This window comes from Monodon monoceros, unplaced genomic scaffold, assembly GCF_005190385.1.
Source record: "Monodon monoceros isolate NGI ecotype Baffin Bay Population unplaced genomic scaffold, NGI_Narwhal_1 Super_Scaffold_12, whole genome shotgun sequence".
Taxonomy (NCBI): Eukaryota; Metazoa; Chordata; class Mammalia; order Artiodactyla; family Monodontidae; genus Monodon; species Monodon monoceros.
Window position 1 is genome coordinate 169,464,955 of NW_021703768.1, and position 18,192 is coordinate 169,483,146.

Consider the following 18,192-nt stretch of genomic DNA (forward strand, 5'->3'; position numbering starts at 1 on the left):
CGTGAGGCCTGCAGTGCGAGCCAATAGGAAGCGAGGGAGGGCGGAGCCTGTGCAACGGCGGCCAGTAGAGACAGGGCTCTTATAGGAGGTGCCCTGAAGCTGAGCGCACGCGCGTCGGGCCGGACTACAGGGCGACCCGGATCCAAGTGGGCAAAAGGGGCAAGGCCACAGCTGTCCGGCCCAGCCTGTTCAAGCCGCGCGCCTGTTCACGTGACACGAAGGCAGCGGAATTCCTCTGGAGTTAGCGCCATTTCCTGTAGGTGAAGGTTAAAATGCCCTGGGGGTTGGAGAAGCATCCCAATGCAACCTGACCTCGACTCGAGGCCTGGGGTCGGGGGACAGGCTCGGTCCCGGGCGCTCGCTAGGGGGGAGGGGTCTGGCTTGTGGAGAGGGTCGTGCACGCTAACTTGGGGGCGTAGACGTGGGGTGGGCTCACCACTAGGGCTGAGATTCGGGTCCTTGATGTCAGAGAGAGGCGGGGCTTCCCGCCGATCCTTTGAGAAGTAGGTAAGTAGGAAAATAGCTATCTTGAGGCTTTGTCGCCGCATTGACCTGTGGTGACCTCGTTAGGTGGTTGTGGTGACGTAAGGGGGGTGGGCTGGCGTTGTAAGAGGCGTGGTCAGGTGTCTGAGAGTTTTGGCCTGGTCCGGAGCCTGGGGGTGTAAGGGGCGTGGCCGCGCAGAAACTCGTGCCAAGGGGCGTGGCCCGGGATCTGGGCTGGGAGAGGGGGCGTGCCTTCTTCTGGATAATTTAATTGTCGCGCCAACGTCCTAGCCCTGCCCTTTCTCCCTTAGGTGCCATCTCATGGAGACGCCCGAGGCTGCCGCCCCTGCTGGGGGCTTCTTCCCCTCTTTCCTGCTCCTGGGTTTCGCGACGCTAGTGGCCGCCTTGCTGGGTGCCGCTCACCGCCTGGGGCTCTTCTATCAGTTGATGCACAAGGTTCAGGGGAAATACAAGGGAGACGGGCCGGGGGCAGCCAAAGGAATGGACTTCCAGCGTTCTTTCCAGCTAACCCATTTTATAGGCGGGGAGAGTGAGGTCCGATTAATCCAGAGGGACTGGTCGGGAGATTCTTTCCAGTATCCTGTCGCTGTTGCTGAGCTGCTTACGGGGCTCTGGACGTTGCCTCTAGGAAGAGGTCACAGGGAGGCTACACCTGCCTGGGCACTCAACCCCCCGCCCACCTCCTTCCTCAGGGGCCTCGAGCCCTTTTCACGGAGCAGTGCTCCGTAACACGATGGGGTCAGAGTGCAGAGAGCAGGCACCAGAGGACGTGGACGGCTGTGACTCTTTTGTGACAGTTGCTGTCTGCTGAGCTCAGCGCTTCAGAGGGATTTTCCCACGTACCCAATACATTCCGGAATAGATACTCTTGTTTCTGTCTTCATTTTCCACAAGAGGAAACCGAGGCTCAGAGAGGTTGTGTGATAGCTTGTGTTAGGAGACCTGTTTGGGGAAGAGCTGACCCCACAGACCTTGCTCTGAACCACTTGCCTCCTCTCTCAGAAATTTACCCCTTCCCCAGACCCTCTCCCTAGTCTTTCCTCTCCTAACCTGGAGCAACCCTGACCCCTCCCCAGTCCTTCCTCTCCTAACCAGCAGCAACTTGAGGATTCGTGGAGATTTAAGGCAAAGGCCTCTGGTGTGCGTTGCTGTGCAGAAGCACTGTCTTTGTCAGCAGGCTGCTCCCATGTCAGGCACGTGGCGGCTGGCGGCCTGTTAACTGGGCCCAGTGAGTAGGAGGGAGTCTGGTAGGCTGGAGTCAGCAGTCACGTTAAGATGCCCTGATACTGGAGAGCAGGCCGTTCTGGAGTCCCAGCAGATGGCCCCTGGCCAGACTCCCTTGGGTTCTGTGGATCCACCTTCCCTAACCTCTCTTCCTGCTTGCTCCACCATCCCTGAGGCGGGCAGTGTTACAGAGTGGGGGGCTTTAAGAGCATGGGTTCTATGGGACTTTGAGTCTTGCTCAGCAGTCTTGATCTCTGTAGTTGTAAAAGGATATAACATCAGGAGGATCTGATAAGATGATATGTCCTCCTCTGAGCCAGGTGTATAGTGTAATATGTGCCTAAGCAACACCAAGCTTCCCCTGCCCTCCGACCCTGCCCCTGTCCTCCTTCCTGGGGGAGGGGGATTGTCCCTCTTCCCACCTGCCCTGGTGCCCGTGCCCTGGTCCTTGACAATCTCGCTTCTCCCCCTTTTCGGGCCCAGGTGGACAAGGCAAGCATCCGGCATGGTGGGGAGAATGTGGCAGCCGTGCTGAGGGCCCATGGCGTGCGGTTCCTTTTCACGCTGGTCGGCGGGCATATTTCCCCACTGCTGGTGGCCTGTGAGAAGCTGGGCATCCGCGTGGTGGACACCCGCCACGAAGTCACAGCCGTCTTTGCTGCTGATGCTGTGGCCCGCCTGACCGGTGAGGGCAGAGTGGAGAGGGCTAGGGGCTGGTGAGACTGGGATGTCTTTGAGGGGCAGGGTTTTTTGATGTGGGGGCTGGCCAGGAGGGTGGACACAGCTGTGACACGGTTTGTGTTTCAGGGACAGTGGGCGTGGTGGCGGTGACAGCGGGCCCCGGCCTCACCAACACAGTGACTGCGGTGAAGAATGCCCAGATAGCCCAGTCCCCAGTCCTGCTTCTGGGTGGGGCTGCCAGCACCCTGCTGCAGGTACCCTCTTCTTGAGGGGTGGCAGGGGCCCCAGGGAGCCTGGAAGTTCTCATGTGTTGACTCCCTGGACTCCTGTCTCCACCAGAACCGGGGCGCACTCCAGGCTATTGATCAGATGTCCCTGTTCCGGCCACTCTGCAAGTTTTGTGCTTCTGTGCAGAGGGTGCGGGAGATCATTCCCACCCTGAGGGCCGCGATGGCTGCTGCTCAGTCGGGCACCCCAGGTGCGGGGCGGGGGCTGGGCAGTGGTCAGGCCCTAGGGCCTGGGGGCTGGGAGACACAGCAGACTCAGCGCTCTCCCTGTCCATGCAGGCCCGGTGTTTGTGGAACTGCCTATTGATGTGCTGTACCCCTACTTCATGGTTCAGAAGGAGATGGTGTCAGCTAAGCCGCCCAAGGGCCTCGTGGGTCGAGGGGTCTCCTGGTTAGTAGCCCAACTCCTACCATATCCTCCCCTATCCGCTGGCTTCTCCTGCAACCTCCTGCTAGCACCCATCTCTCCTTTGACTCATTCATTGATTTGCACATCAGTTGAGAGGAGCCAGCCTTGGGAAGAGCATTCCAGGTAGAGGAAATAGAATATGCACATGTGCTGAGGCAGGAATGAAGTTGGTGGGTTGGGAAAGCAAAGTGGCCCATGTGGTGGCAGCAGGTGAGCCAAGGGGAGAGGGGCAGAGACTGAGCTCAGAGCAGCCAGCAGGAGCCACTTGGCAGACCTGGGGCTTTGTTTTTAATTTGAGGTCCATTGAGAGGCACTGCAGGGCCTTAAGCATTGGCACTGGATACCCTGGCTTGGGTTTTTATTACGTTCCCTCTGGCTGTTGCTGGAGTGTGGACTTTGGGGTCAGGTGGAAGCTGGGAAGCCAGGGAGGAGGTGTGGCGGTCACTGGGATGAGAGATGATGGTGGTCTGGAATCTGGGTGGTAGCTGTGGGATACATCTGGATGGATCACATACGAGTGCCTGGACCTCCAGCAGGCCAGGATAAGGGAACGATGTGTCCCTATGGGCCCATGACATGGGCACAGCTCAGTCTGGGACCACTGTGGGACTTTTGAGTGGTGAGTGGCCAGGATGTTGGAGAGAGCAGGTCAGTGGGGCTGGCCTGGGACAAGCTTGAAGGTTTTGCTGGAAGAGCTACAAGTTTCAAGGGGGAGTTTCTTTCTGTTGACGGGATAAAAAGGGTTCTAAGTAGGGGCATAGCCCTAGCAGAGGTACATGAAAAGGATCCACTTTTGGTCACCACTGAGGTGGGCCTGGCTGAAACAGGGTGCAGAAAGGAGAATCAGGGCTTCCCTGGTGGTGCACTGGTTGAGAGTCCGCCTGCCGATGCAGGGGACACGGGTTCGTGCCCCGGTCCGGGAAGATCCCACATGCCGCGGAGCGGCTAGGCCCGTGAGCCATGGCTGCTGAGCCTGCGCGTCTGGAGCCTATGCTCTGCAACGGGAGAGGCCACAACAGTGAGAGGCCCGCGTACCGCAAAAAAAAAAATAAAAAAAAGAAAGGAGAATCAATTTTCCTCCTCCTCCTCCTCTTTGCCCTCTGTCCCTTGCATTTGCCTGTCCTTGCCCCTCTGCCTTCCATTCCCCCTCCAAATATTTAGCGAGTGCTGCTATGTGCTAGGTACCTGGATGGGCATGAACAGGACAGAGAGGTCCCTGCACACGGGCGTGTGAGAAGCACCTCGAGGGCCAGCTCAAGGAGTAGCAGGTTTACTCACATGTCTTTTATAACAACCCTTTGAGTTAAGACTCAGAGGTATTATTATGCCCATTTCATAGATTAGGTAACTGAGACCCAAGGCAGTTGAATGACTTGCATGAAGTTGTCCAGTTTGTTAATGGCGCACTAGGATTCAGCCCGGAGGAACCTTCGATGCTTTATCCACAGAGCTGTGTTCCATCTATAATGAGTGAAATGAAAGTCCAGAGAGATGGGTTCGAATCCCAGGACTGCCACTAACTAGCTGTGTTAACCTTGAACAAATGATTAAACCTTTTTTTTTTCCTCCCAGTTTTATTGAGATATACTTGACATACAGCACTGTGTAAGTCTAAGGTTACAGCGTAATGATTTGACCTACACATATTGTGATTAAATATATGACGTCAGCTTCCTCATCTGTAAGATGGACCAACGTTGCCTTTTCTCTCTAGACTGAGATTCTGTGATGAATAAAATGAGATTATTTTGACAGTGCAAAGCATATGCTGAAGTATAAAGGAATGAACCATTATTATCTTAAATAAGAATAGGGCTGAGTCCAGTGTCATACCAAGCGTAAGGCAAGGTGTCTCCCAACCTTCCTCTGACACGATTAGGGAACTAGTCCCCTGCAAGGCTGGCTAGCGTCTTGCCTTTTCTTTCCATGTTAGGGTTCCCCATGGTTCCATCCTTGGTCTCTTCTCATTTTCTGCGATCTTTACTCCTCCTCGAAAGAGAAACAGAAGCTTCAGGCTCTGACTAATTCTAGCCGGCTGATGCCCACATGTGTACTTTTGGCTGGATTGGGTGTCCTTGAGGGCAGGGCTGAGCGGGATTTATCTTTGTGTCTCCAGGGCCCTGCACAGGGCCTCATGGAAGGTCAGGGCCCTGTGACCCAATGAGTAAGGAGACATCAGAAGCCAGAGAAAGGCAAGGGTACGGACGATTTTTAATAACTCCAATTAATCGAGTGTTTTGCAATGTGCTTTATATCCTGAGTGGCTAGATCACTGAACCTTGGGAGAGATGTTGCCTTTTACATTTTACAGAGGAGGAAGCTCAGAAAAGTTGAGTCACTCACCCACAGTCACACAGGAAGCAGCAGAGCCAGAACTCAAGCCCACCTCCGTCTGACCCCGCAACCATGGCCCCTGATTCTGGCACTCCACGCCGGTGGCACTTGTTTTTGAGGGTCTGTGTCAGGTTGGGATGGTCACCAGAACCTTCTGAGGGGAAACAGGCCACTGGGCACTCAGCCACTGGGGTCTGTCTGTCCCTGGGCTGTTGCTTTTGTACCTCTGTCCCTGTCCTACTGCCTTCCTGGTCCCTTTCCCGGCCCTTCTCCTCCTTCAGCTTCTGGAACCCTGGTATGGCTCCTGGTAACTGACTCTTCCTCTCCCCTTCGCAGGTACTTAGAGAATTACCTGGCCAACCTCTTTGCAGGAGCCTGGGAGCCTCAGCCTGAGGGGCCTCTGCCTCTGGACATCCCTCAGGCTTCCCCTCAGCAGGTGAATTGCCTCTGTGCCCTGGCCAGGGACCCCCACCTGCTGTGTGGCTTCTCTCTGAACCAGTACTGGGGCTGTGATCTTGGGGACTGATGGTGACTCAGGGTTGGCTATTTGAGCCCCACCTCTTGCCCCAGGTTCAGCGCTGTGTTGAGATCCTGAGCCGGGCCAAAAGGCCCCTTGTGCTGCTTGGGAGCCAGGCCCTGTTGCCTCCGACACCCTCAGACAAACTTCGGTGAGAAGCCTCAGGCTTGCCCTTACTGTCACATCCCTGGTCCCCTGGGGCCCTGTGAGGAGGGGCAGGCCCTTGGCCACACTCGCCTCTGTTCCGCCTGGACCCCTAGGGTTGCTGTGGAGACCCTGGGTGTCCCCTGCTTCCTGGGCGGGATGGCGCGGGGACTGCTGGGCCGGAGCCACCCCCTTCACATCCGGCAGAACCGCAGCGCCGCCCTGAAGAAGGCAGATGTTGTCGTCCTGGCAGGTGGGCCTCATCCTCCCACCCTCCGTTTCCTTTCCCTCCCACTAGGTACCTCCCTAATCGTGTAACCCTGCCCCTCCTAGTCAGGTACTGGCTGGCACCCCACTCTCATAATCAGCCACCCTCCTACCTCTCACCACCCCCCTTCCCCTGGACCTGAAATTCAGGTAAACCCCGCCAGGTTGCAGTTGTGTCCTGTGACCCAGCTTTACACAAAGATAGCGGGCACCTGTGGTACTTTGTGTACAGCATTTGCATTTGTACGCGTTATACAGCATTTACACAGCACGTACACCTACAGCATATATATTTTTACATAAAGTGCTTGAATCCTGCCAGAGACATAATAGTTGTATCAGTTAGCTATTGTTGTATAATAACCACCGTGAACTCAGTGGCTTAAAATGCACTTATCATTTCTCAAGACCCACCTGGGGTTAGGTGGTAGTTTTTGTCATTTTGGTAGGGCTCATTCCTGAGTCTGCACTCAGAGAGGCGGGAAGGCAGCTGTGCTGATCCGGGCTGGGCTGGCTTGTAACTTGGGGGTTGGTTGGCTGTAGGCTGGGCTAGCTAGGCCTCAGCTGGGGTAACTGAGTTCTTTCACTCTCCCCTACCTCCTCCATGTTTCTCATCATCCAGCAGGCTAGCCTGGGCTTGTTTACTTGGTGTATGTTGAGAAACATGCAGGGCTTGGGGAGCAAGTTTATGTGAGAGGGAGAGAGTGGAAGCTGCAGGGCTTCTGGAGGTCTGGCCTCAGGAACACATGCCATCACTTCTCTCACATTCTATGGGCCAAAGCACGTCCTGAGGCCAGCCCAGGTTCATGGGGTGGGGAGCTGCAAAGTCTCATTGCGGGTGACACTGGTACAGGGAGAGGTGAAGACCTTTATGCATTCAGTCTACCATGGTGGATTGAGTAAGGTAGCGGGTACTCCCCAGGATGCTGGCCCTTTGTCCACCGAGACTCTGTCCCCTATCCCAGGAACGGTGTGTGACTTCCGTCTGTCCTATGGCCGTGTCCTCAGCCGCAGCAGCAAGATCATCATTGTCAACCGCAACCGGAAAGAGATGTCGATGAACTCAGACATGTTCTGGAAGCCCCAGGAGGCTGTGCAGGGTGAGCCCCTAGCAGCCCCCACACATATGTGTTCTTTCCGGTCCCTCTCCTCCTGGCCTCTGCTGCAGCTGGCTTGAGCTGGGTGCTGGTGACCAAGGCCTGGACCGTGCCCCAGGGGGCCCCGAGTCGGCCAGAGATGCCTATTTGGTCCTTAGACTGATGGGGTGCTTCTGGATGAACTAATGGTAGGGTGGGCACCAGAGGGAAGGCCTGGGAATGTGCGTGTGATCACATCCCCTGTCTGTACTCTCCCATGTCGCCTGCTGCCCTTAGGACCTGCCCCGAGGTCTCTCTTGTCCTGTCGTGGTTCCTCCACCCCTGTTCAGTCCTCTTCCACGGCCTTTCCAGGCCCTGCTTTGCCCATCGTTCCAAGGACGTTGACTCTACCCTGCGGTGCAGGCGAGAGGCAACTTGTGTCGAGCAGAGAAGTGGCACCATTTGCGTTCATGTTTGGGAAGATCCACTGTAGCAGCTGGTGGGCAGCAAGTTGGAGGGAACCGGGTGGAGGCAAGGGGCCTGTTAGGGCAGGACAGAAACGATGAGGCCTGGAGTGGGGATGGAGAGGGAGGAGAAACTCAACTTCGCTGAGCCTCTGCGTGATCATTTCTAAAATGGAGATGGGGAAGAGTACATCATCACTGGCTTGTTTATTTGTTCACTGTACAAGCACTCTGCATGCCTGGATTGTAGAGATGTGCTTGGAGGATGGAGGTGTTTTTAGTGATGTGTTTCAGAGGCAGAATTGACAGGACTGCCTGATCTGGGGTGTGATGGGGAGGCAGGAGACAGAGGCTGATGTGAGTTTCTAACCCACTTTGTGCTCCCTAAACCTAGTTTCTTTGGCCTTGCTCTCCCTCACACCCCTGTTGCCCTAACTTGGTTCCGGCAGGCTCTGGGGTGTGTTTCACCCATTTTGTGCTAGGACCCCCTGGCCTGCTTCTTTGCCTCCTGTGCAGATGCCTGTTCGCTTCCTGCTGTCTTTGGGCCTCTGGTGCTTGAAGGGCAGGAGAAGGCCATCTCCCTGCAGCTGTGCCCTCTTCCTTCCCCAGGAGACGTGGGCTCCTTCATGGTGAAGCTGGCACAGGGCCTTCAGGGCCAGACATGGGCCTCAGACTGGGCAGAGGAGCTTCGGCAGGCTGACCGACAGAAGGAGCAGACCTTTAGGTGGGGGCTGGGTAGAGTGGACTTGGGGGGTTGCGGGTTCCCGGGGGCCCATGCCGCTGGCTCTGCTGACTTGCATTGCTCCATCACAGGGAGAAGGCATCGATGCCTGTAGCCGAGCACCTTAACCCGGTGCGGGTACTGCAGCTGGTGGAGGAAACTCTGCCCGACAACTCCATTCTGGTGGTCGATGGTGGGGACTTCGTGGGTACAGCTGCCCACCTGGTGCAGCCCCGTGGCCCCCTGCGCTGGCTCGATCCTGGTAAGGGCGGGCCTATGCCTGGGGCAGCTTGCGTCGTCGGGGCCCCTTCACACCCACCTGCTCTTGGTTCTTCTAGGGGCCTTCGGTACTCTGGGGGTTGGTGCGGGATTTGCACTTGGCGCCAAACTGTGTCAGCCGGATGCCGAGGTGAGTCAGAGTGTGCTGGGGGCAGGGGGCTTGCTGCTTTCTGGGCTGTGAGCCACCCCAGCCATCCTTGGTACCCCCTCAGGTCTGGTGCCTGTTTGGGGATGGAGCCTTTGGCTACAGCCTCATCGAATTTGACACCTTCGTCAGACACAAGGTGACCGGGTGACCAAGGGAAGCTCATAGCGTGGGGTTCTGGGAGATGTCATCAGGGGTGGGGTGGGCTGGGGAGGGAGCTGCTTGGTTCGCAGGGGTCCTGTCCCTGTCTTTGACCTGTGGCTGGCCAAGCCCTGGGACTGAAGGCTGTGGCCTGGCCTCATCCTCTTCCTGCAGATCCCAGTGATGGCTTTGATAGGGAATGATGCTGGCTGGACCCAGATTTCTCGGGAGCAGGTGCCCTGTCTGGGCAGCAATGTGGCCTGTGGCTTGGCTTACACTGGTGAGGGGCCTGAAATGGGCGGGAAGGGGGAAAGCTGTTTTAGGCCCAGCTGAATGTATGTTCCTCTCCTGGGCTAGCTGCATGGTAGGCTGGGTTCTGCCATCATTCTGACTTGATCTCCCCTTTTAGGTTATCACAAGGCGGCCATGGGACTGGGAGCCCAGGGCTTGCTACTTTCACGAGAGAGTGAGGATCAGGTGGTCAAGGTGCTGCATGATGCCCAGCAGCAGTGCCAAGATGGCCACCCAGTTGTGGTCAACATCCTCATCGGGAGGACAGACTTCCGAGATGGCTCCATTGCCGTGTAGGGCCTCATGGGTCAGTGCCCTTGGCTCTCTTCCCACCCCTGGACTGTGCCAAGCTGATTTGTGCCAGGCTGGTTTCTCATCCTTGCTTGCCCTGGGCCTATCCCATGAGGCCCAGTGACCCTAGAACCCTCCCTGAGGACAAGGAGGGGCTGGAGGGCTCAGAGCTCAGAGAGGCTCCTTGGCAGCACTGGAGAGCCCTTGGGCCTTTTTCTTTGTGGGCTCAGCTGTGTCCTTTCTCCCCTTTTTCTCTTACACATTGAATAAACCACCTCCGGTCCATGTGGGCGCAAGTACTCATCCCAGAACCTGTGCATACTGATTTATTGTCCACAAAGATGGAAGTGAGGGAAAGAGGGAGGAGACAGGAGGGGACCCTACTCTCCCACTGGAACTCTGGGGCTCACTGAGGCACCATTACTGGAGATTTCAGGGTGCCTGGGCACTGCAAACTCTTTCCCCGCTCTGTGGTCCCTGAAAGAGCCCCACATGCCTGCTCTAGACATGTCCATGCACACTAGTCCTCACACACAGACACACACGCACGGAGGCAATAAATATGTTCCGTACCAAAATGCCCCCAGCCTGACACTTCAGGTGGGGCCCCTCCGAAAGGGAGGTCTTATAAGTGCTCAATTTGTTCAGGAATGGGGAGGAAGAATTGGGGGGAGGAAGGGCCATACTCTGCTATCTACTTTTGCTGGTTTGAGGCAATCATGGGGTTTTCCTTGGAAAAGAGGGTGGGGAAACCAGCTGTTTTCCCATAAGCCTCAGGCTGCCCCTATCCAGCCAGAGCCCAGGATAGGGGCTTTCCCCCACCCTGCCTCAAACAGTACCTCATGATAGTCCTTGGGCCCGCCGAGGGAGAAGCAGAGTGCAGTGCTCAAAGCTAATACTGATTTGGTTGGCAGCAGCAAGAGGACTGACTGGGGGGGTGTCTCACCATCCCAGGGCGATGCTCACAGTAACTGGCGTTTCCCTGGCTAAGGGGAAGCAAGAGAGGCCAGCCAGCCCTGCAAGCAGAACTGCCTTTTGGCAGCCGGGAAGAAGCCCTTGGTACTCAGAAAAGATGGCCACGATAGCTGGTCCCGAAAATTCCCAATCCCCGGCCTTCGCAACCAGTGCCCAAATGTTGAGCACTGGAAACGAGGAATGATTCTCAGCAATGGGTTGGCTGGTCACTAGGCAACTCCCCAGGAACCAGGAGCTAGGCCTGAGCTACAGGTCTGGTCCCCCTAGGTCGTTAGGGCTCCGCCTTAGCAACCAGAAGCCCGGCCTTAGTAATCGGGGTCCGGCCCCGCCCGGCTCACAGACACACGTTGATCTGCTTGGAGAGCTCTCTCTCCAGGTCCATGATGAGGGCATCAAAGTCTTTGAGGTTCAGGTGCGGGTTGAAGGGAGCCTCGAAGTCGTCTTCGAAGTCGGTGGCGACCGTCGGCTCGCCAGCCTCTTCGTCCTCGTCTTCGCTGTCGCTGCCCGTCACGTGGTCGTAGTCCGGCCCGGACAGGAAGTCCCGCCCACAAGGCAGGAAGTCCCGCCCGCAAACGCTCCAGTCACCGGCGTAGCGGTTGCTCGGGGGGCTCTCGGGGCCGCCCCGGCCGCGGGGCCGAGTCACCACTTCGGGGCTTGCTAGCGGCAAGTGCAGCGGCGGCTGTCGTTTGGGCCGCAGGTACGGCACCAGTTCCGGAGCCTCTGGGGGCCTGCGCGGATCTGCGGAGGGAGAGGGAGGGCTTGGATGATGTCACGCCCAGCGGTGGCGACTAGACCTCTGATTGGCTGCTTAGGTAGCCAGGCCCCTGATTGGCCGGTCGAAAGGCAAGGCCTTCGACCGGATCAGGATTTCACTGGCTGAGCTAGAACTGGTTGCTGAGGCAACCAGGTACCAGCTTACTGGGACTAGGGGGCGTGGCTTGCCTGAAGCCCGAGACTCTGATTGGCCACTGGAGAAAGCATCGTAGCGGCAGCCTGGCTACGATCGGCGGCGCGGGGGCGGGGGCGAGGGCCAGCTCACCTGGCCAGGCTTGCAGCAGGTAGTGCAACACCTCGATGTGGCGCTTGAAGTCCACTGCATTCGAGAGGCCCGGGCCAGAGCTGCGGATGCGGGGCCTGGCGGGTGCCTGGCGCGCCGGCAGCAGCACAGGACCGAAGCAAACGGCCAGGTTCTGCGGAGTCATGCGGTTGTGGGCGTGGAAGGAGGAGACAAGGCGCAGGTGGTCCAGGAGAAGCGTCAATGTAGCCTGAGAGGAGAGGGTTGGGAGAGCATGAGGTGGGCAAAGCCGGTCCCCTGTCGCTCCTGAGGGAGACTAAGGCGGTTCAGAATGGGGAAGCTGAGGTTCAAGGTCTCATAGCTGGGTGATGACCCAGCTAAGACTTAACCATTAGGTATTAGTATTATGATCCCATTTTGCTGGAGGGGAGACTGAAGCGAAAGGTAACTCAACTTTGAAATGGCAGAACTTGGGCTTGAGCCTACTCCTCTGTGTGTTAGGCAGGGCTGGTATTAATCCCATTTTATAGATGAGGATATTGAGGCACAGAGAGGGTCGGGACTTGTCCAGGATACCACAGCCAGGAACTTCCCTTATGGTAGGTTGACACACCTGTGTTCAGAGTCTGTATTTTTGATACATTCTGCCTGTGAAACCTTAAGTAACTCACTCAACTGCTCTGGGCTTTGGCTTCCGTATCTATAAAGTGGGGATACTAATAGCACCTATTTTCTAGAATTGTAACAATGCCACACATTCATGGCCATCACAGGCCCAGGCATGGGTGAAACATTCTGCTGATGTCAGCCCACTCCCTGTCTTGCCTGCTCCCACCAGGCCCAACTCACCCTCTCCACATCTGGCAGGCAGCTGAGGAGCCCACGGGTGCCCTCGGTGCTGGAAGGAGCCCTGCTTGGGGGCTCTCGGGCCATGGCCTCCAACACCACCTGATAGAGGGGCTGGGTGATGAGCGGGGTAGGCAGCTCCCGCAGATAATCCTTGAGGATGCCTGTGGATACAGGGCCCACTCTGGTCAGGGCACCCCTGGTTTCTGAGGCTGGAGATTCAGCTGGGGCTGGGAGCAGGGGAACAGGAGGAGGATAGGTGCAGGAAGGTGAAAACAAGGCCAACAGAAGGGGTGAGGTCCCAGAGGGACCACAGGGACTGCCTTGAGGTGAGGGTTGAATGGGGAGCAGGCAGGAGAGAGAAGGGGCATGCTGACCAGTGATGACATTGATATCGGGGTACAGGTCCTCGGAGAGGCAGACAGCTGCACTGTCCCGCTCAAAGGCATCTCGAAGCTCTTTCTTCACGGCTGCTGAGCCACACAGACGGTACAGCCCCACTACCTGGGGGCAGGAGCAGAGAGATGTCCTCTTGTCAGGGCCACAGACTGATCAGGGCCCTGTGGGTGAGGGCCAGAGGCCTAGATCACAGTGGCAATGGGCTGAGAGGTTGGGGGCTGGCTGTAGCTTCACTGGCTGCCTTCCTGCTCCTCTGACGCCTGTCATTGGGGATCCCACCTGGCTGCCTGGACAGCCTGGCCCTGTAGACCCTCTGGATCACTTGTCCTGGCACCAACATCCTTTGACTCAGGAAACTCTGACTCATTTTCAGCTTACTTGTCACCTCCTCTGGAAAGCCTTCCTTGACTACCCCAACCAAGTGGGTCAGGTCCTGCTTTAAGCTCTCCCAGTTTCTTTGCTCTTATCCCAGCCACAGTTTTACATATGTGATTTATTAGAGTCATGTCTTTTCCCCCATCAGACTCTGAGCTCCAGAACGGCTGGGATCCTACGTTACTAAATGAACAGATGACCCATGAATTCTGGGCTAGGTGCTAGGGTCTGGAGGGAGCGGGAGCTCCTGCCCTTGTCTAGGCTGGGATTGGAGCCAGGAGTTCCCCAGGTGGGGTAGGGGGAAGCCTGGCCTCCATACCCTAGGTGTTCTGGGGAGATGTTCTGAGGTCTTGGGCCTAGCTAGGGTGGGGTGAGGGACTTACCCGTAGCCCTCGGCGCTCGATCTGCCCAACACACTTCTGGATGATGAGGGGCACCTGGCCCGGGGACTGTTCCCGCTCCACCAGCAGTGGCAGGGGCAGCCCGAAGACTCGGGGCTCAGCTGTGCCTGGTGCTTCCTGTTGCTCCGACAGGGTCAGCTTGGCATACAGCAGCCCTTGGGGCTCCAGGCGCACAGCCAGCTGCTGGGCCTCGCACCCTGAAGACACAAGGGGACCTCCTGAGTCTAGTCTGCCCCCACGGGCTCCCGTGCCCTGGTCCCTACTCCAACCCACGCCCCATCCTGGGCTTAGTACCCTGGGCACTCTGGAGGAAGGAGGGAGCCCTGAGCTGAATCCTGTGCCCTACACCTCCCCTGCAGCCATGCATCCTACCTCGGAAAACCGTGGGCAGCAGCACAGTACCCTGGGCGCAGGGCCGGTGCCGCCGGACGCCGGGGTCCCACGCCAGCACCAGGGCCCGCAGCAGCCGCGCGGCCTCGAGTTCCAGGTGGAAGGTGTGGTCCAGCCGCAGGAAGTCTGGCCCCCCACGCAGCGGCCCCGTTCGGGCCCGGGCCACCCCATCCACCTGCAGCAGGCAGCAGAGGTCTCGCGGAGTGGCCCCAGGTGCCGGTCGCAGCCCCCCCAGCCCGTACAGGTGCAGGCTGAGGCGGCCCCAGAGTGCAGTGGGGGGTGTCCGGGCCGATGGGCCCACCTCATAGGGGCGGAAGGCGGTGGGCGACGGGGGCCCTGCTGGGCGCTCAGGAGAGTCGCCATCACTGAGGTAACCGGCCCTCAGGCCCCGTGCGCCCTCAGACACTGCCGCCCGCCCCGGGGTCCCCACGCTGCTGTCCAGGTGGTAACGGCTGATGACGGACCCCGCGGGGGCGGCTCGCTCACGCTCTCGGCCAGCCCGGGTGCTCCGCAGACTCAGGCGGCGCCGCAGCTCGGGCAGCTTCTTCATCTTCATTGAGAGCCGCCTGGCCGGGCCTGGGGACTTGGTGCGGGAGGCTTTGGTTGGGGGACTGGCGGGGGCTGCGCCTATGGGGAGAGCAGACCTCAGGGTCCAGAAATCTGGGCTCGGGATGGGGGTGAGGCTTGTAGTCATCTTGGGGGTCCCGGGGTGTGAGGCTTGTGCTCACCTGGGGAGGCCAGGCTCTCCTGCTCAGCTGAGCCTGGCTGTGGGCCTGGGAGCTCAGGTGCCGGGAGTCTGGGGTCCTCCTCAGGGATGGGGTTGTACCAGATCTCACCAGCCGGCTCCCTACTGCCAGCTGCCCCGGGCCCCAAGGTGGCCTCATCTGGTGGCTTGGCCCCGCCCAGCACCCATCGGCGGCTGCTGGGCTCCAGGCTCTGCAGGTAGGCACCCCGAGCCGGGCTCCGCGATGCCTCGGGGCTGGGGGGCCCCTCTGCTCCAGCCTGGGATCCTTCCGGGGCCAGGGGCTCTGGTTCTGGAGGACTGGGCTCCGGGCGCTGGGCTGGGCGGCCTGGCAGAGAGCAAGGGTTGTGAGACTTGGCCTCCCACTGCTCCCAGAGCAGTCCCGGCCCAGGGCTCTTCCCCCAGCAGGAGAATGCACTCAGCACTGACACTCCACACATTCATTTGGAATGGGTGGTTGCAGGCCAGCAGTCTCATCTGTTACCAGCTTGCGGCCTCCTCCCCAACCTCCCTGGCCCTGGTATCCCAAACAGGACTCTGTCCCTCTGCTCTCCAGCCTCAGAGGTCTGGTGGGGTTTCTTTGGGCCTGGGCCCTGCATTCCCCTCGTTTACATTTGCATTTGCATTCCCCTCCCTACACCTCTCGTTTACTCTGCATGGAGCCCTGCCCTTGTCCCTTCTCACTGGGTGGCTTTGGGCAAGTCACTTTCCATCTCTGAGCCTCAGTGTCCTCCTGTGAAATGTGGGGATTTGATGCCGCCCTTCAGGGAGGCTTCACGGAGCTCAACATGGAGAGCACTTCATAGGCACTCATATCTTGGTCAAGCGCATAGCCCACAGTGGACGCTGCCTAGCTTGCTTGGAAGACAGGAGCAGGCACGACAGTGAGTGAGTGCCTGCTGGGTTCTCCCATACCTGCAGCATGTCACTCCCCACCTCCCTGCCTGTCTTCCAAACCCCTGCCACCGTCTCTCAGCCCAGGACTGACCCCCACGGTCAATGCCTCCCCCTTGGGACCTCCCCCTCCTGCTCCATCCTCCTCTCTGTGACATCCCGGGCTGTTTCCTGTGTGTGTTTGTGCGTGGGCACCCCTGTCCCTTCTCTCTGCTCTGGGAACCTTGGGAATCTTTGGGAAGGGCTGGGGGGAGGTCAGATCCATGGAGTCTTCTGCCCTCCCTCCTTTAACTCCTTCCTTTCCGGGACTTCCTGTCCCACGCAGCTCTGATTTCTTTAAGGACTCCCTCCTCTGGTCACTTCAGATTTCCACTCCCCAGGACTCTCTCTCTGGGTTCATTTAGTAGCATACTCCACAGAGCTGTTAAGTCACTTCACTGGCACTGGGTAAATGACCCAACTGCTCCGTGCCTCAGTTTCCCCATCTGTATAAAGGGGACAGTTTCTCGGGGCTGCCTAAGGTTGGGTGTAGCTGCAGTCACTGGTTAATAGGTGAGAGGGGGTGGGGGGTAGCCACCATGATTGATGCACCACCTCTCTCCCTCTGCAGGAGTACGCCCCCATCTCCCATCCCAGGTCTCCAGGGCTCAGGGTGTCCCCTGCCCGGCCTGAATAAGCCCCAGTTTCTAGGCCTCCCAGCTCCTCCTCCCCTGCACTCTCCAGGCGCTCTGCCTCGGCCCCATTTCCTGTCAGGGGCGAGGCCCCCTCCCGGGCCTCCCAAGGAGCCGAAGCGCTGGCATCCCTGGCCAGGCGCACCTAACGGTCCGCGCCCCCTCTCCCCCCAGCCCGTTACTTTCAGGACCTTTGCGTGCCCCGGCCCCCAACCCCGGCCCGCAGGGGGCTCCGCAGGGGGCTCCGCAGGGCTTCCCCTGTCCATCCTTGGGGCCCCAGGACCCGCTTCCAGGCCGGGTGGGGTTCGGCGCCCCTTCTTCCCCACCTCCCCCTCTCACCGCGCTCCTTCGCGTCTGACTTTTTCCGGGGAAGTTTCTCCCGGCCCCGAAGGCGGGAGAAGGTTTTCCTGAGTAGCGGCTCGGCCATGCTGGGGCCCGGGCCGGGCGGAGTGCGCGCCCCGGGCTCCGGCCGCGCCGCCCCCCGCCCTCCCCGCCCCGCCCGGGCCTCCCCGCCCGCCCCCCGCCCCGCGCCAGCAGGAAGCGCATTCCGGGAATGCTTGGCCCAAACTTTTTTTTTTTTTTTCCCCTTCCCGCGGCCTGAGCGAGCGATGCTGGGAGATGTAGTCAGTCGCCCGGGCCGGGAGGGGGAGGGAACGGGGGCTCTGTGCTACCTTCCTGGGCTCCAGCTCTGAATATCTGGGCGCAGTCGCGGGCCCTAGTCTTTCCTATTATCCACCCTCCGTTGGTGATCGCCTACAGAAAGTTCTCTGGGGTTTACTTCCAAAATGCATCCTGAACAAATCCCTTCTCTTTCCTCCCATCCACTGCTCCAGCCTGGTGCAAGCCCTGGCACCACTCGTTTTGATGTCACCCCCTCTTCCTTAGTTTCCCGGATGCCACTCTGGTGCCTCCCTCCTCCACCCAGTTCTCCACTCCCCTTTCCCCCCAATTCCAGTTACTACTGCTCTTTAACAAACCATCCCAAACAGCCGTTTCATGATGCTCACAGATGCTGTGGGTCAGGAATTGGGGCAGGGCAGAGCTGACGTTGATTGTTTCTACTCCTCAGTTGGAAAGACTTAGAGGCTTAGGGGTGATTCAACAAATGAGGGGCCAGAATCATCTGGAGGCATGTTCACTTGCAGTTGATGCCAGGTGTGGGCTGGGACCTCTGCAGGGGCTGTGGACTAGGGCACCTCCACAGGCCTCTTGGTGTGAACTGGGTTCCTCCTAGCAGGTCAGTAGTCAGGGTAGTTGGGATTCTTACATAGCCACCCAGGGTTTCAAAAATGAACAAGGCAGGGCTTCCCTGGTGGCGCAGTGGTTGAGAGTCCGCCTGCCGATGCAGGGGACACAGGTTCGTGCCCCGGTCGGGGAAGAACCCACATGTCGCAGAGCGGTTAGGCCCGTGAGCCATGGCCGCTGAGCCTGCACGTCCAGAGCCTGTGCTCCACAACGGGAGAGGCCACAACAGTGAGAGGCCCGTGTACCGCAAAAAAAAAAAAAAAAGTAAAAGGCAGAAGCTACATTATCTTTTCTGATCCAGCTTGGAATGTCACACTGTGTTACTTCCGGCACCAGATTCAAGGGAAAGGAACATAGACTCCACCTCTGTCAATGGGTGGTGTGTCAAGGTGACCTTGTAACATTCTTTGTGCAAGAGAATGTGGGGTGGGAGATATTATTGTGGCCATTTTGGAAAATTTAAC

At 58.4% G+C, this 18,192-nt stretch overlaps 2 protein-coding genes across 6 annotated transcripts; one reads left to right on the forward strand and one right to left on the reverse strand.

Annotated features, from left to right (window-relative positions):
* Positions 1-10,078, forward strand: ILVBL (ilvB acetolactate synthase like). 2 transcript variants are annotated; one of them, XM_029217717.1, is made up of 16 exons: positions 1-256; positions 795-939; positions 2,212-2,413; positions 2,536-2,663; positions 2,749-2,887; positions 2,976-3,087; positions 5,776-5,875; positions 6,010-6,107; positions 6,217-6,353; positions 7,333-7,467; positions 8,517-8,631; positions 8,721-8,890; positions 8,967-9,037; positions 9,120-9,191; positions 9,368-9,473; positions 9,603-10,078. In XM_029217717.1, the coding sequence occupies exons 2-16, from the start codon at positions 805-807 to the stop codon at positions 9,779-9,781; spliced, it is 1,899 nt and encodes a 632-aa protein (XP_029073550.1). In that variant the 5' UTR covers positions 1-256; positions 795-804; the 3' UTR covers positions 9,782-10,078. The 2 variants fall into 2 exon arrangements, with proteins under 2 accessions (XP_029073550.1, XP_029073551.1); XM_029217718.1 differs by having other exon boundaries at positions 244-507; positions 9,603-10,074.
* Positions 10,079-10,085: 7 nt separating this feature from the next.
* SYDE1 (synapse defective Rho GTPase homolog 1) lies at positions 10,086-16,946 on the reverse strand. Of its 4 annotated transcripts, XM_029217716.1 has the most exons (9): positions 16,823-16,946; positions 14,905-15,246; positions 14,478-14,803; positions 14,159-14,351; positions 13,769-13,983; positions 12,989-13,115; positions 12,615-12,775; positions 11,790-12,015; positions 10,086-11,488 (listed from the first exon to the last, which is right to left on the reverse strand). In XM_029217716.1, exons 1-9 carry the CDS (start codon positions 16,908-16,910, stop codon positions 11,085-11,087), a joined length of 2,082 nt encoding a protein of 693 aa, XP_029073549.1. In that variant the 5' UTR covers positions 16,911-16,946; the 3' UTR covers positions 10,086-11,084. The 4 variants fall into 4 exon arrangements, with proteins under 4 accessions (XP_029073549.1, XP_029073548.1, XP_029073547.1 ...); XM_029217715.1 differs by having other exon boundaries at positions 14,159-14,803; XM_029217714.1 differs by lacking the exon at positions 16,823-16,946 and having other exon boundaries at positions 14,159-14,803; positions 14,905-15,358.
* Between the last annotated feature and the right edge of the window lie 1,246 nt (positions 16,947-18,192).